This window comes from Coturnix japonica, chromosome Z, assembly GCF_054131305.1.
Source record: "Coturnix japonica strain WE chromosome Z, WE-NBRP24, whole genome shotgun sequence".
NCBI classification, from domain to species: Eukaryota; Metazoa; Chordata; class Aves; order Galliformes; family Phasianidae; genus Coturnix; species Coturnix japonica.
In genome coordinates this window covers 73,984,329-74,002,061 of record NC_140702.1, presented here as the reverse complement: position 1 = coordinate 74,002,061, position 17,733 = coordinate 73,984,329, and the positions used below count along the sequence as shown (strand labels likewise).

The window sequence follows — 17,733 nt, the reverse complement described above, 5'->3', positions numbered from 1 at the left end:
CAGGATTGCTTGTTTGCTGACCTTCATACTCTGAAGTTGTCTTCCCTGCCCTGTAATGGTGGTGTTCCAAATACACACCACTATTGCTTTTCAATAAGCCAGTGTTGGGGCAAGTAGCAGAAGGTGTATACAACTTCCAGAGGAGCAAGACCTTCAGACCTTCAAAGCTCTTGAATAAATAAAATAAGATGCATGGTAGAATCGCACTCTGGTGCTGTTGTTTCAGTGGAGAGGAAGGTGGGAATGAGTAAAGTGGAAGACTCTTCTGGTTTGCTTGGGGGCTGCAGTCGTGGAACACCAAAGGAATGGTTGAAGCTCCATGAGAGGCACGAATTCAGCTCACAGAGAAGTTTGAGAACCTCAGCCCTTATTTCATCCCTTTTTCTGTCACAGTTGATCAGGCTTGCTGTGAACAAAGCTTCAAACAAAGTCTTTTTGTAGTAGATGAATGCACTGAGGGCTGAAACTGTAGAATGAAGTTCAGTGCCAGCAAAGTTCACTCATCTTTCCAGAATGGCTTTTGGGTAGCTCTGAGGATTTGGGAGTGCTGTGCATTGCTTTATAACATCCCTGCTCGTCCTTGCACGGCTCACACCGTGATGAATCAGATTACATCGCATTACCTATAACTGAATTTACCACCTTGTTAGTTGAGCGCTAATTTCCTATGGCATTGTTCCCTCTGTTCTTAGCATTGCCACGGCGGGATGCATGTGCATGAATTGCAGTCACAATGCCACAATCCAGTGTTAGTACTTTATAATTGGAGGGTGTAATTATTAACGTTGCATTTGATTTTTGGTTTGAGCAGAAGAGGATAAAAAAGGCTAATTTTTTTAGAGCTCTGAGCTCTCTGTCTTTACATCTTTTGTTGCTGTTGCTTGCTTGCAAGAGCATTCCCCCTCCTTTTGGTTTTAATGTCTGCATCTCTGGAGCCGAGATAAGATGTCTGGGCTGATAAAGCAGCATTGGGTCCTCAGAGCCGTGGATCCCCGCAGTGACTAATGCCTTCTCACAGCTCTTTTGGAAATGTGCTGGATAAAGTATTTTCAGAGATGGAAGCGCTGCGGTAAAAAGCTCTCCTTTCAGGGGCAGCTGAGGTTTTGACAGCCTCACGGGTATTTTATTGCAGCTTGGAGTGGCCTTTATTGTCTTTCTTTCTCAGCACAGCCTGTCCAGGCAGTGCCTGGTGCTGCACTCCACGTGACGCAGCCGTCGTGCTGCAGCTTCACTTTGTGGGCACATACAGTTAAACACATCGCCAACGTTATCTGTGTTAGAAATGAGCCTCCAATTACAGTTTTATCAGTGGAATTATGTTTTTATTGAATACTTGTTCTGTCATTAAACGGTGCAGCAGTGATAAAGCTGCCCATTTATGGTCCATATACCTATGGTCCAGATACTCAAATTTTCATAAAGTTTGCTTTAAATAAATGACTTTCAGAATATTTGCATAGTACAGAAGTGGTTGTGGTTGCCACCAGAACATAGATCTAAGCCTTCAGGATGTGAAACAAGCATGCTGCAGGCTGGGTACAGTTGTGGCTTCTGTCTGGTGCCTTCTGTGGGCCCATGTCACTGCCGTCTCTTGCAGAGAATTTCTCATTTCTAAGAGATCTGAGGAATAAGTGCTGAAGTGGTCACACGCAACTTAGTTGTGTATTTATCTCCCTTCTCCTTGACTGCTGCCCTTCTTCCAAGCACGAGTCTGCTGGGCCTGGGATGGAACTGCCATCAGTTGCATCCTGTGGTTTCCATTTTGCATTACAGTTGCACGTGGGAAAAACATGCCCTCACCTTCTCAGTGCTGTGATGAGTGACTCCAAGCAGTGCAGTGTTGCATGCCAGTAATTGCAGTAAGTGAAAATGTTCTGCCAGAGCAGCAGTGCTTTTGGGGGGATTTCTATGACATCCTCTGGAATGCAGGAAGGAATGCTTCCTACATAGGTGCTGGTGGGCTTCCTAAAGGTGCTTAACTCCATGCTACACTGCATGTGAGCATGCTGCTCTCCTCCATAGCCTGCCTTTGTGTTTGCCTGTGAGACGTTGGATCTGAACAACCTTTGTGAGGCAGAACTGGAAAACAAGTGCAAAGAAGCAGCTCTGAAACCACCTCGGTGCTGCCGCATGTTGGTTACCTATCAGTGACATCAGTGACAGTAGTGAGTCCTGCTGTGTAGCAGTCACACTGTTGTGATCATGTTGTGCATGTTTGAGTTTCACAGCAGCAGGTCAGGGTGGTGCTGGGAGCTGCTGCAGGACACAGTGCTGTTGGAGCAGCCAGGTAGCAGGAGCTGGCCTTCCTCAGCACCCTTCTGCTGTGTGCACATGCAGGTTGCTCTTTGTCCCCCATGCTAGCGTAGATCTCCTTGAAGTCATGTGTGTGTTATTGCTTACAAATAAAATCTGAGCTCAATGTTTTCCTGCCTGCACGGTGCTTAGTACAGTTGCTACAGACCTGCTCTGCCCTCTGCCTTGATTCCTAATCATGGCTAAGTGCCTTTCAGAATGTTTCACTTGAAAATAGGTTTAATTTTGAGCTGCTCCAGGTTTTCATCATACCAAAAAACACCATCTTAAGAAGCTGGAGAAAAGAATCCAATCTGAGGTTGACTTGGTGAGAAGTAAAACCCTACTCCTGCTAGAGAAGCTCTCATGCATCAACCTATGACATCTTGCTGCAAGCTCTTAATTGGGAATTGGAGCCATTCTTTGTTACTGGGTGAAATTATTGGACATTTACTGACGTTTTGGGCTTTTGTATTTCTCTCTGGCTGATAAGTTCTGGAATACTGCTTTCTTCTGTGTGCTCTAAGGTAATAGATCTGTCCAGACATCGACCAAGGGATAATGAATATCCGAAGGTAACACTGCTGGCCTCCTTTCACTCTCCTTGGCTGGCAAAGCTCTTACGGGTGTCAGGCGGCATAATGTGATCATCCCACTTGTAAAAGCATTGCTGTTTTGTTTTATGGTAGTTTGTGCTCGAAGGGCTGTTTTTGTATGCCAGAAAGTTAGAAATTTGTTGAATAAAAGCTTCAAGTTTTAAAAATCAGCTGTATTTCTGTATCTCCCTAGAGAAAATACCACCGAAAAAACAGTGCTTTCTGTGGCAGGATTTGCTGTTACAAGTTTTTAGGGAAGTTCTTCCTGGTGTGGTTGGGACAATCAAAGCCAGTGCTTGGTGTATGCATGTAGACATGGAGGAGTGGGTGGTGGAACTGCAGGTCTGCGCCCAGCTGGGGGCAAGGGATCTGATTGCTTCTGTGGCAATTAAAAAGCACAGGGTCACAGTGGATGGATGAGACTTCTTTACTTTGCTGGCACTGCTGGATCTAGAAGGCATCAGCACAGCATGCATGGTGCTGCTGGAGCCTGGTGAGTTCCTGTGTGCAGAAAGCAGTGCTGCTGCTGGGATCGTTCCTCGGTGAGTGGCATAAATAGGTCTGAGTGTGGAGTAAGAGCAGGGCAGGTGCTGCAGCACAGCTCAGACACTGCAGCACAGCTCGGCAGTTCTGACAGCGCTTCTGCATCTACTTGGGCACGGCTGCAGACCCCAGGTGACCTGGTTCAGCATGCTGGATGAAACTGCTCAAGCATATCTGACTGCGAGGAGTAAAAATACCTGCAGCTTTTTGTAAAAATAGAACACGGTTCATCTGGAGCTTTCCTTCCTTGTTTTGTTTTCTTTTTGATGTGCTAAAAATACCCTATAAACAGGTTTCGGTTAGCTCAGAGCCCTTCTCTGCAGGGTTGGGCTGGGAGATGGGGGTCTGAGCCCCCCCTGCCCTGCAGCATCGGGCTGGGAGGTCCAGCCAGGGAAAACGTGAACACCTTTCCTCTCCAAGTGCTGAGGCCTCAGAGTAGGCACTGCTATTGTGAAACATCAGATAGTTGTGTTGTGTAAGCTGCGGGTTCCCACGCTCCGCTGTTCCCGCACTGCTCGCTGCTGTTTGCTTCATCCCTGCTGCTTCTGGGACACATCCATGCTGTGTTGAGCAAAACCTGGCCCAGTGTCATTCTAGTGGCATAGGGTACCAAGAGCCCTACCAATGTAGCTCCACGGGACTGTGGTTACCCTGTGACACAGTGCAGCCATTCCCTGACCCTAAATGCCCCTTGGCTCTCTGTTGTTCTTTCCTCCCCATGCTTTCAGCTCTCATCTCTGCAGTTCTGAGATCAGCGTTAGGCAAAATGTGTCAGCCTGCTTTGAAATAAGTTGCTCTGTGCCGTGCGTGTGAAGAATTCCACAGGGAAAGCAGGCAGCGTTTGGCTCCATCCTGAGCTCGGAGCAGGAGGAGCTGCTCCATGCTGAGATGCTGAACGAGGCTTTGGTTTGTGCTGGAGCCCACAAACAGCGACCCAGACCTGCTGCCCTGCGCCCACGTTGGCTCTGCTGCCCTGAGCTGAGCAGATGTGAGGCTGTGCCTGTACCTGAGCACTCTGCAGCAGTGAGACCTGAGCAGGGTCTGCTGGCAGAGCTGCCCCAAACAGACACTCAAATAGGTGCGACTGCACAGGAATCACAGTGGGGTTCATGATGTGCTGTTCGCACCATCCCCCTCAAGTTGTTTCATGATGTCCCTGCATGAGCTGGACTGGTAAGAGCCACAGAATTAGAAGTCCCTTTCAAGGTTATGTGACCCAGCTCCCCAGCTTTGGACCCTTGTTCTACATGCCTCCATCACAGACACAGCCTCATCCCACACTTCTTGCCCTGCAGTGGCAGGGAGCTCCCTGACTCTGGCTCCGTTCCTTCTGCTCAGTGGAAATTTACCTCACTGCCTCCTATCTCTGCTTGAAATCAAAATTGCCTCTTCTACGGAGGGGAAGAAAACAGCCGGCATTTCACGTTACGCATTCCCCAGGTGAAACACAAGATTGCTGTCCTTTCACCTCGTTGCCTCGGTGATGGAAATTTATGGCCTCCACTGGTGCAGCTTCCGCATCCTGATCGGTGCTGCGGGGCTGAGGTGCAGCACTGGGCTGCGGGCTGGGCCTGCGGTCACCGGTACCACCAGCACCTCCGGTAAGTGCGGGTGGGTGTGAGGTGCTGGGTGGGCTCCTGCCCCGCTCCAGGGCTTCAGGTGGGTTTGCTCAGGGCTGGATCTGCAGAGTGAGCAGTAGTGGCATCTTGGAGAGCTGGATGTGTTGCTGCTGAGGGCTCTGGTTGAGGTTTGGTCAATGTTTCGTAGGTGGGCTGGTCAGCATTTCACTGGTGGTGTGGAAGGGCATGCCAAGTGCTCCGTCCGTGGCACCATTTCTCCTCTCCGTGGGGCACTGCTCCAGTCCTGGTTTATATTGATCCAGACCTGCAGTGCATTCTGCGCTTGTCTGTTCATTTTCGGCACCTGCATCAATGATCTCAGCACCGCTCTTTTAATGCATGTTATAAATGTGTCATGGGATTTTCTGTCCTATGGGAAACTGACTTCTGGTTTTTCTACCTTCTGTCAGGCTGGGTTGCTGTCTGTGTTCAAGAATGTGTCTTTCAGGCTGCCCTGGGCGACATGGCCAGTCTTGCCATGCTGTGTGTGCACCAGGTCATCCCTCCCTGCTACATGGGACCTGGAGGGCATGGTGTGGTGCCCCCGCTGCCAGCATCCTGCTTGGTTGTGTATGTCATGCTTATGTCATGCTTTCATAGGTCTTACAAGTGGCTTTGCATTTCAGAGCGCCTGGAGGGAAGAAATGCGATGTTCAATTAAATGCAGATTTTAAAGCGTGAATTGTATGTATAAGTATACGTACATAACTATGTGTACGGACTCCCACAGGTCTGTAACACAGCTGAATGCTGAATGCCCTCACCCTGTTCCCTCAGGGCTTGGGGTCTGCTTGCTGTTGGTGCTGCTTTGCTGCACCCTTGGCTCTGGGCTCCCTTGCACTGGAGAATATTGGTTCCCCCCATCCAGCTGCCATCTCCAGAGCAGCCGCCTGAGCTGCAGGTGGCAGAATGTTGCCCCTGTAAGCCTTTCCTACAGCATAGGAGGAAAGTATGTAACCTCTGACATCTTGAGGGAGGCAGGGACACATAAACACTGTGTTAATCATTGGACAAAGCAGAAGTGAGCATGAATGTAGCTAGCAGGGGAACTCAGGGTAATGCCTGACCAAACACCTTATGGCGTCCATCCCCACTGCAGCAGCTGAGGGGCTGAGCTGAGGGCTGTGAGCAGGGAGTATGGAGGGACACCGCTGTGTACAAGCTGATGAATGGCTCACACTATTCTTTCAGTTAAAGTATTTTGCTGCCAATAAATAGAACTGTACTACTGGATTGATATTGGTGATGTTCAGACAGGAGAAGGTCTTCTTTCAGCTCCATGGCGTACCACTGCATGTGGGACCCAAAGCTGCTTATCTGCAGAGAACCCCTGTGATTACAGTATTCTCTTGTGGCACAGCGTCTCTTTCACTTTTAAGATAAGCACTGGCCAATTGAACAAGGTTTTTATAGGTTCAACAGAAAAAAATAATCTTCGTTTGGTCAAGCTTCCAGAATTTTGAGTGTTCTGAGGGAAGTTTTGATGATTTTATGTAGAAAATCACGTCTTTTTGCTCAGCTTTTTGAACTGAACGCTTTCTGGTATAGATGCTCTGAGAGTAGAACGTAATGTTGTGTAACAAACTGCTGACCTTCCCCACATCATCCCTGAGTTCCTGCGCTTTTCATGCCTTCTCCATCTGTCTTCTTACACTGAAGGCTGCTGATGCTCTTCAGGCAGAAGTTCTTCTGAAGGCTGATTGTTCTCATGCGCATGATCCAATAAGAGTGATAGCTCCCAAAAGGTATTTCTTCTCCTTATCCTTCCAAGCTTGTTCCCTTGTCCCTCTCTGTGCTGGGTTCTTTAGGGTGGAGCCTCAAGTTGCATGAGGCAAGATTCAGGTTGGATATTTAGGAACTATTTCTTCTCCCAAAGAGCAGCAATGCAGTGGCACAGCTGCGCAGGGAGGTGGAGGGGTCCCTGACCCTGGAGGTGTTGCAGAAGCATGGAGATGTGGCACTAGAGGACATGGTCAGTGGGCATGGTGGGGGTGTTCCAGGGCTGGACTTTGGGTTTGTAAAGATCTCCAACCTTAATGATTCTATAGTTCTGTGTAGGGACGTAGTCAGTGGGCTGGAGTTGGGTTTGGGGATCTTGCAGTCTTTTCCAGCCTTAATGATCTGTGATTCTCCCTGCACACCAGACACGGACCAGCCCTTGCAGGGCACATCAGTCTGGGTACCTGTGTGCCTGTACACAAGCACTTTGAGCTGTTTGAGTATTATCTAATCTGCAGACCAAACTCATATGACACATAACTCAGCTGAGACATGTCAGCTTCCCTGGAAATCTAGATGTTTGGGTTGAAATTAAAAGGCAGTTCAGCATTTTCTGAGTATGCTGAATGTTGTCTGGTGGTGTAGATGGTCAGAGGCGCTGCTTGTGGGCTGTGCTGGTTTCACACACTGACCTCAGTGCAGAAATGCTTGGGTGGGAATGGAGTGAACTGGAGGGAGAGCTGTGTGAGTTGGCACCTCCTTCTGAAATCAGTGTGTGTAAACAGTGCTCACCCAGCAGCAATGAGCCCCAGTGCTCCTTAGCTGAAGATTAGCCCTGTCTCCATGCTGAGAAGGGAGCACTGTCTTTGTGGTTTGCAGCCTGCACCTTTTGTCTCAGAGATTTCTGGTGTTCAGTGATGATGTCCTGCTGTCCCCTGGGTGTTCAGGAAAGCAAACCAGAAGAGAAAATCCATTTTACTTGTGCAGCCTTCCAGAGGAGGGTGAGCAGAAACCTGTGTCAGGTGTGATCTGTTCCAGGTCTCCCGCTGTGCCTAGCCAAGCAGTGCTTTATCTAATTGTTATGGACACGCTCTATTGCTGTGAATGTTTAACTCCTTCCTCCACCAAGGCACACCGCACTGGGGATAAGAGAAGAAAAAGGGGCACAAGAAGAAAATGTTCTCTGCCTTTCACATGCCTCGCTTGTTGCACACAGTGGGGTTGATGAAGGTACCTTGCTGACTGAGGGAAAGACTTAGATTGTAGGTAGATGAGGCTTTGTTAGCAACAGAGATGTTTGTAATATAATTAAAGTACTACATTTATTTCACGCATATGGGAATTTGAACACATATTTGCAAGAATGTTTTTCTTGCTTAGTAAAATGCGGGGTTACAGACTGAGAGCAAAAGTGCAGAGAGGGAACAAGGTTTAGTTTCAAAGATGAAGTGTGACTTAGAGTACAGTTCTGAGAATGTGTTTGGGTTGCCTGGAGGACCTCCTGCTGTGTCTCATGGACCTGCAGCAGAGATCCTGCAGCGTTTGGCCTTCCTCCTGATGCAGTGGTTCTCTTTCCCTCTTCATTTACTATCACAGCTTTTTATCCTTTGTTTCTCCACAGGGTCAGAACTGTGTGGTTCTGATGGCTTTTCTAACTTCCCACCTAACAAAGGATCCCAGTTTGCAAGCCCATTGCCTTTTGTATATCAGAAGTGCTCTTGAAGGTCAGATATGTCCTGTAATACAAATATAAGTGCTGGCATTAACAAACTGATGGAAAAAAAATAGTCAAAACATTAAAAAGTGCATTCAACTGTAACTCCACTGAATGCTCTTCTATACACATGGCCTTGTGTTCCTGCTGGGAGGGATGCTGGCTCCTTTGGGAGTTCTGGGGTGCTCCGACCTTCTGCTGATGCCTGATATCTCATCAGGGCCTAAAGGCCCACACTGCCATTGGCTCTCCAAGACAAACACAGAATCACACAGAATCACAGAATTATCAAGGTTGGAAAAGATCTGGAAGATCATCCAGCCCAACCATTACCAATACTTCCTGGCTAAATCATATTCCTCAACACCACATCCAAACGTTTCTCCCATGGTCAGTGACTCCACCACCTCCCTGGGCAGTGCATTCCAATGCCTGACTACCCTTTCCAAGAAGTAATACTTCCTAATGTCCAGCCTGAATCTCCCCTGGCGCAGCTTAAAACCAGGACAGGGCAGGTGTAGTGTGCCCGTGCCAGAAGGAACCTGTGGGGAAGCATTATTGTTTCCCAAACGGCCTTCAAGGAACAGAGTCTCACATTACTGTAATTGAATCCCATGTCTCGCAGTTCTGGAGCACTTATCAGGAGAAAAAAAAAAAGCAGGTGACTGCAGAACCTGTTTAGAGAGAAACTCTTCCAGGCTGAATTTCGGTGGCCTCCAGGTAGCAAAACTAAACGGATTGAACAGGGAGAAGGAAAATGCTGTTGATGCCGATGCTCCTCAGGAGCTGAGCATCACAAGGGCACAAACCAGAGCCATGGGGGCATCACCTGTCCTAGAACATGTCCTGGTGGCAGTGCAGAGGGCAATGTGTGTCTGCTGAATCCACCACCTGCTGCTGAAGCTGGTTTTTGGACTCTGTTACTGAGGAGGTGGACAGGTTTAAACCATTGCGTTCCAAGGATTTATTCTTGTATGGTTTCTTTTTTAAGCCCTAGGCATCTCTCCCAGTGAGGATTATTTGCATTGTCGGACAAAAAGCTTACAGATATTTTCCCTTGTGTCTGATGAGACAGGTTGGGAGTCTGGGCAGAATGAATGAATGTGGAGAATTGGTCGCTTCTGATTTGGAACAGAGATCACTTAGGATTTGAAATGCTTTGATAAGCAGTGCTTCTGCTGGGTTTTAATATTGTTATGCTGTTATTACTATTAAGTTTTTACTGGTATCTGCTGTTATTTTCTTAACTCCTGGTGCAGCTGGAAGCTCTTTGTGTTTGCTATTCTTGGGCAGCTGCAGTGTCTCTTTCTGGGAGAGTTTCTTCCACCTAACAAAGACTTCTGCTGTCTGAAGGCTGTGAGTTCATTCACAGGGTAACCTGCTGTGAACTGGCGATCTTCATAGTCAGTAACAGCGTATTAAACCTTCTTTCTCTTTTATTTACAGGAGGAGTCTCGTATCCTCAGGGTGAAAGTGGTGTCTGGCATTGATCTGGCAAAAAAAGACATCTTCGGAGCCAGGTGAGTGTTCTGCATGGAGTATTTCTTGCTTTCAAACAGAATGAACTTAGCAGAGCAAGGAAACTTATTATCTAACTGGTAATAAATACGATGAGAGCTCCTGTTACTTGCTCAGAACTGGTACAAGTTATGCAGTGTGTGCCAGCAGGATGGCTGTTAGTCACAGCAGTGGGTGACCACTCACAGCCCCTTCTGCCCCTGGAAGCCACCAGCTCAGTTCCTTGGTTGTGTGAGCATTCACACTTCAGTAGTGTTTGCAGTATTTTATGTTACTCCCAGCTGCCTGACCCCATAATGCATAAAAGGCTAAAGGCCAGCAGCTCCCTCTGTCTGAATGGGAGAAAGCTCTGCTTTCCCCACTGGCTTGCAGGACTCTGGTGCCAGGTGTCTGCACAGATCCTGTGAGTTTTCTCAGACCCTTGGACATGTGCAAGGTGCTGCTGCTGCAGTGCTTAAGGGTGGTCCCTCTGGAAGGAGTAAGGCAATGAGAGCATTTCCATGTGCTGCCCTAAGTGCTGATGTGGGAGAGAATTCAGAGAGATCTCTGCAGACCTGAGGCTTTTCTGTTAGGCAGTGATGAGCCTGGGCTTTATTTCCAGTTGTCTTAAATCATCCTGATCTCTAGACTTGGCACTTAAGGGCCAGGTGTGTGTGGCATTTTTGCTTCTTGTTTGTCTGTATACCAAAATATGGAGCAAACAGACTGAAGTGGTGACTTTAGGCCAAAATAACAGTTGTCAAACAAGAAAACTGGGTTTCCTGTCTGCCCTCTAAAGATGTAGATATGGTCACTTGAGTGTTTTCAAGTCTTCTGTTTTGAAATTATTAGTCATAGGTTTTAGGAATAGGTTTTCTCCCCGTCTAGGCTTGTTGTGCAAATAAAGATCTCAAGAGTTGAATCAGAGTGACTGAGAGAGGCTGGTTCTGAAGCCAGAAGTGGCCAGAAAACGTTGTATGTTATTATTTTTTTTTCTGGAGGTTAATTGAGGTTTTTAACATTCTTGCTGTCTCAGGCTGAAGTGTGAGGGAGCTCATTACTGCGGACACGACAGCCTATTGACAGACACTGTTAATCATGTTGAAACCAGTGGTATCCAATTTAGCTCTTACTGAAATTACTCTAATTTCTGAACCTATACACAGGCAAATAAAACTTATATCAACTTCGATTGTGTGTGTGTCTGTGTGAAATTTACAGCATTTACTTCGATAGTTGTGTGCAGAACATGCTGAGACAAAACTTTGTCATTTTTTATTTTAATTTTCCTCCTGAATGAGCTATTTTATGTTCTGACCGCAAACAAAGCACTGGCACATGTGTAGCTGTCCTCAGACTATGTGTTTGCAGAGCAGACCCAAAGCCCTTCTGCTAGCAGTGTGCTCAGTTGACCTAGACATACTAATGCAGATTTTTTACTAACTTGATATATTTAATTGGCTGGAACTTTCCTGCATTGTTTCCAGAGTTTTAAATTTCATTGTTTCTTTGGAAGAAAGCAAAACCATTGGCTGGAATAACCAACCAGCTCATTAAAGGGAACTTTACACAAACACTGAAGTGTGGTGGCAAATCCACCACCTGAAAAGGGGACCTTTTCAGCCATCATTGGATTTGCTGAAGGACACACTGGAAACTTCACGGCTGCATCCATGTCATTGTGTCATCTCCTCCAAGAACTTCTGTGAACTTCTATGAGACAGGAGGGCAGTCAATGCTTTGGGAGGGTAGATAATAGCAGAAAATGGTTTTAAGTTGAAGGAGGGAAGAGTTAGGTTGGATGTCAGGGGAAGTTCTTTACTATGAAAGTTATGAGGTGCTGGAACAGCTGCCCAGAGAGGCTGTGGATGCCCCATCCATCCCTGGAGGTGTTCAGTGGGTTGGATGGGGCCCTGGGCAGCCTGGGCTGGTATTAAATGTGGAGGTTGGTGTCTCTGCATGTAGCAGGGGGCTGGAGATTTGTGATCCTTGAGGTCCCTTCCAACCCGAGCCATTCTGTGATGATTTAGGGTGTCGTATTTAAAAGAGAGCTAACATTTGCACAGATGTTGACAAACGGGGGGAAAAAACAAATCTTTCAAAATGCAAAACCTTAAAAATGTGTGAAATTTGCACAGAGTTCTGTTGGTGGGGGCCTTGGTCTCAAGCCAGCGGGACTTCCACAAAGCTGAGAGTTAAAAACAGAAGCTGGGAATGTTTTTTTTTCACTTGGAGCAGTAGAAGTGAAACTCAGAGCATCGTAGCTATAAACACAGTGATATGTTTGTATTGCTGCGCTGGCGGGCTTTCAGAACACTTTCTTATTTGGCCGAAGTTTCCATTTGATTTTTCTGTTTGCTTTAATAGCCTTGCTTACCTTGCAGAGATATTAAAGTTTCATGCTGATTACATCCTTAGTGTGAGCGTCAATGTTGGTCTAGCGCCACTGCCAGGAGTGTGTAGTGCAGGTCCAACCCCATCCCAGGACAACATGGTTAACTTCTCCTGGGGGAGGAGCAGCAGATATGCAGTGTCTGAACTGAGTAAAAGGGTGCAGGAAGCTCATACGCACACTGCAACAAATGGTTCTTCCCTGTGTAGGAATGTGTTCAGGTTTCCTAAGAAATAACCATAGCCATCATTCTCTCTCCATGTGCTTCCTTCTGCTTGTGCAGATGTTAATGCCCATACCCTGCTGTTTCCCATAAATAGTTCTTATGAGCAACAAACATCAGGTTGAAGGAGCTTGGTGGTGATGTGGCTTTCAGCATTCAGCCACAGGTCTCCAAGATGGAAGGAAGTAGCCTGACGTGGTGAGCATGATGTGCTGGCTGCTGGATCACTGGGAGTGCTGTTTGTGGGCTCAGACAGGATGAAATAACTGAGCTATGTGGTAAGGGTGAATGGGCCTTGCTCTGGGAAAGGCAAATCCTTAGAGGATGAAGGAGAATGCCCTGCAGTTCATCCCCTGCACACTGAGACAAGGCTTATTTATGGGGCTGTGCTTTCACTGCTGTCTCAAAGGGAAGTTGTCAGTGCTAAAAGACACAGTGGTGAGGCAGGCTGAGGCCTTCAGCTTGTGTGTGTGCTGTGGTTGTGGTGTACCCTGATATGAAACACAAGGACTTCTGTGTGTTGTTCTGTCTATGGGCACATCCTGGGTTATGGGTAAGCACGGCTTTGGGTTTTTTGGTCTCTTTCCACATATGATAGTGAGCTTTAAGAACAAATTCCTGATCTTTGCAATGTTCTTTTTGGGACAGAGGGCAAAACGACTGTACCAAGTGATGAACTAACCCTAGCATCACTTGAGAACCTTTTGGGACAGCACAGTACAGCCCAGCAGTCAGTGATACCTTGACAGCTGTGTTGCACGGTGCTGAGCTCTGGGGCAGGATGGTAAGGTACCACCCAGCTACAAAGATGAGTTCCAGGCCATGCACTGTGTGCTGTGTTCTGATGAGCCCCCTCCCCATCCTTTCCAACTTCCCTTCCATGTGATACTGTGTAGTATGGAATATCCCTTTGGCCAGTCTAGATTAGCTGTCTTGCTTCTGTCCCCTTGTCCCTCCCCTGGGCTCCTCACTGGGAGGACAGTAAGAGAAGCTGAGAAGACTGAAACAGCCTTGGCTCCACATAGCACTGCTCAGCCACAACTAAAAAACTGGTGTGTTATCTGCAATGTCTTTCTCCTAAAACACAGCATCATACCAGACACTGACGAAAAACAGTTCTGTCCCAGGTGAAACTGAAGCAAGCTGCCTTTCCTTAGAGTTGTTAACCAGCTGTACTATTAGAGAGCAGCAGCTGCAGCCTCATGGGGTGCAAAGGCCATTTCTTGCCTGATTAAATCCAAGGGAAGTTTTACAGCATAGAGCACTGATGAAACCAGTTGCCTTCTTCTGAAGGCAGCAACAGTAAAGGACCAGGTACTTCTGGTTTTTCTTCTTTGAGGCTCTGCTTGGCTTTATGATATCATTTTCATAGTAAAGAATGGTTTATGAGCATTCGGAAATTGATGGAACGAACTCACAGTCCATTCAGGATGTACCACTGGATGCAGCACCAGCTGTGAGTACCCCAAGGTGAAGGCTTGGTGTGGTGAGCTCCCCCTGCAGCTGGGGCTGCTCCAATGGAGTTGGTGTGGATGGGGGTGGTTTGGTGTACAGCCCACCTTGTGTTCTGCCCTGCAACACTGCCAGATGTGGCCATCACATCAAGGACTATGGGACACAATTTAGAGGAGGGTTGTTAGGTAGGGTGGTGTGTAAATTGTGGTTGGACTCAATGATCTTTAAGGTCTTTTCCAACCTGAGTGATTCTGTGATTCTATAGCAATTATACACTGGCATTATGAGGATTTAGTATGTCTTGTACACTTAACTCAGAGCAATACAGCATTGTGTTGTTCTTTGGTGCACTGGCATGGAGATCTACCATCTGACATACTCTGTGTTACAATATAAACATTATTTTACATTTGTTTCCTCTAATTGTTCCCTCTCTAAACTTCTCAAACGTTCTTAAGTCTTAATTCAGCTAGTATTTGTATTCTTGTGTGCAACCAAGTAATACAAATTATAATGTGATTAATCTCAATTGCAGAACGTATCAAACAAATTATTGTTTTCCTTTTAATTGCACTCTGCAACGATGCCATGAGTGCCGTCATGACCGAGGCTGCTCTCTGCGAGTCGCTGCACATAAATGCAGTTACTGCACGGACAGTTTGTGCAGAATAAAAGGGCATTTCCTCTCCTGAATCCTGTATGTGCTCCCATGCTGCTGAACTCTGGGTGGGAGCTCTTGTCTCGTGACTCGGACTCATTCGCTGAGCAGCCTGGTGGATGACTGCATTTTGTTTCCTGACTGTACTTCCAGTGTGAGCCGAGGTTCTGATTTGCTTTGTCCCAGAGCTGTGGGAAAGGAATGCCATTAATTACTGGCAGCGAAGTGATCCTTTTCTGCTTCTAACATAGGTTTATGGACTCTGAGAACACCCAGAGGGCAGCCCCTGGTGCCTCTGTTGAGTGGATAGTTTTGTATTGCCTGGTAGAACAGATCTGCCATAACCTTCCATCAGCAGTGCTCTGCCTTTTACTCATAATTTACCCTTTTGCAGTATCTTTAAACCACACTGGAAAAAAAAAAAAAAAAAAAAAGAGAGACAAATTACTGTATCATTATGTACTGTGTATCTTCAATAACATTTTAAGACTGGAATTCATCCACTCCAAAATAAATTAATGAAAAGTGCAGCGCTGGGCTGGCTGTTGGGTTATTCAGCTCAGCCCTGGCTCACTTTGTAAATGCAGTTTCTGCATACACACGCAAATGCTTTCACAAGTAATGAAGTGAATGCATGTGGATAAATGAGAAGAAATGTCTTCTGATGGTTATTGGTGGCGTGCAATAGGGCACTGGCAGATCAAACTAACAGCTTTGGGAAGCAAGAGCGTTGTGTAAAAGGGTCCATTTGAATTCATTAGTTGCTGCTGCCTTCTAAGCCATGAGGTAAGTGAGAAATGCAGCTGTCAGGAAGTGGAGAAAGGTGAAGTGCTTCTCTGATAAAACACAGAATGCTGTTGACTAGCAGGAAGCTGTGCTTCCAGCAGCACTGCAGCAGCTTGTTGCGGATCCCTCTGGCTCTGTGCTTTTACCTGCTTGTATCTGCAAGGCACAGGCCAGCTGCAGGCCTGCCCTCCTTTCTGAGCTGCTGTGTCTGAAGGTAGCAGTGGTGTCACTCAGCCGTGTCAGTGCTCCGTGGGTCAGGCTCCAGGCTTCTGATGGCTCTTTAAACCATATCATGGGCTCCTGCTGGGAGGAAGACTGCTTGAAACCAGGCTGAATTCTTCAGTTCTTGCATCTTCTCTTACTGCAGATTGGCAGTGGAAGCAGAGCCCACACCTGTGACTGTACCTTGTGCGTGACAGAGAGAGCAGATTTTACCTTCCCCTAATTCCATTTCAGCTGGATGCATGCTGAATGCTGTGTTTGCTCAAGGAAAAGCTACACCCTTGAAGACCCACCACGTGTGCTCCGTTGGGCTGAACGTTAAACGGAGCCTGTTTTGTCTGTTTGTCCTCTACCAGAGGAGACCGACAAATCAGCTGCAATGAGTTGCCCTCAGGAATTAACCCAAGTTTTTGTTAGTTTACCTGGTTGGTGCCAGCCCGACAACTCAGCTCCCTGCCCTGCAGCGCTGCCCGGGCTGTACCCGGCGCTCCGTGCTGCGCCCTCTGGTGGCTGCTGCGGGAAGCGGCCGAATAGGAAACTACCGATACCTGGTGTTTTCTCTAAAATGATAACGCTGTGTGTTATAACAGATAGAGCCCGAGCTGTTACATCTTGTAGAGGGCTTAACAAAATGCTTTTCCATATCGACAGTGAGTCTGGGGAGACCTCACCGTGATCTTCCAACCTTTGAAAGTAATGTCTAACTGGAGGGGGAATGGCTGTGTACGAGGGTTGGCAGTGATAGGACAAGGGGGAATGGTTTTAAACTGAGACAGGGAGGTTGAGGTTGGATCTTAGGAGGAGGTTTTTCCCCCAGAGGGTGGTGATGCACTGGCACAGGTTGCCCAAGGAGGCTGTGGGTGCCCCATCCCTGCAGGCATTCAAGGCCAGGCTGGATGTGGCTCTGGGCAGCCTGTTATGGTGGCTGGCCACCCAGCACACAGCAGGGGGTTGAAATCAGATGATCTTTGAGGTCCTTTTCGACCCAGGCCCATTCTGTGATTCAGAATTGTTACCAATGAGGAGTTTGACTGTCCAGAATTGTAGAGGCAGTGATGGAGGAGTGTTTCAATAGCGCTGAAGGGAGCATGTGTCTGAATGAAAACAGCACATTTGCTGCTCAAGGAGTTCCAGGAGGTGGAATGAAGCTGGAGAGCTCTGCATGGCAAACCTTTCAAATGACCAAATTCAGCAAAGCCGCTTGGCCATGTAGCAGAAAAAGACCTCCAAGATCATCTAAGTCCAACCATCAATCTGTCAATGTCATGCCAACTTATAGCATCGTTGTAGAAGACCCCTAAGATCACCACGTCCAGCTGTCAACCCGAACCCACCATGCCCACAGTCCACATCCCTTAGTGCCACATCTAAAATCTGTACATCAAAGTACAGAAAATCACTTTTCTGCCCATTTTAATGCTGTGAGAAATGCATTTCTCAAGGCAAAACAAGCCTTCCCCTGGAGTTTATTGCAGCACCACTGGTTAGTGGAAGTCTTTCTCCTTGCTCACCGGGTAGCAGTGCACTCATTTGGTTCCATTGCTCTGTGTGCAGTGCAGCTATTTATTTTTCTCACTTTCCAAGCTTCAGAGGGTCACTGGGTGATTCAGGTTGGGTTTCACTGGAACATCTTCACATGCTACGGTAATTCAACAAAAATAAGCATCAAATAAGACTGTATCAGTGTTGCCAACTCACGTGAGTGCTCTGTCAGTCACTGGGATGAAACTCTGCTGAGTTCCTGTCACCACCGTCTTTACTTCCCTTTATGAAGGCTGAGTCAGCACTGCTGAGTGTTGAATCACTCTGTTAAAGAACCAAACGGGGCAGGGAGTGGGGAAGAGTTTGAGGGCAATGCGTTCTAAATGACAGCTCGATACCAATGACAAACTGCAAGTGTTTGTAGTGCAGTGGAAATGAAGGTGATATTTACAGAGTGGAGGGAATGGAACGAAACCAGTGGAGAGCCACACCAAATCTGGACCAACTCGCTCCTTTGCATTCCAGAGGACAAAAA

The 17,733-nt window shown here is 47.2% G+C and overlaps 1 protein-coding gene across 6 annotated transcripts in view; it reads left to right on the top strand.

The window, feature by feature from the left end:
- Positions 1-17,733, top strand: part of NEDD4L (NEDD4 like E3 ubiquitin protein ligase) — a 115,349-nt gene that overhangs the window by 15,819 nt on the left and 81,797 nt on the right. For 4 of the 6 annotated variants that reach the window (XM_015848164.3, XM_085529327.1, XM_015848163.3 and 1 more), the window contains exon 2: positions 9,930-10,003. In XM_015848164.3, the coding sequence (XP_015703650.1) occupies positions 9,930-10,003 (74 nt within the window). Of the gene's footprint in view, positions 1-4,955; positions 5,033-9,929; positions 10,004-17,733 lie in introns of those variants that run through there. The other 2 variants (XM_085529330.1, XM_085529329.1) reach the window with 1 other exon arrangement.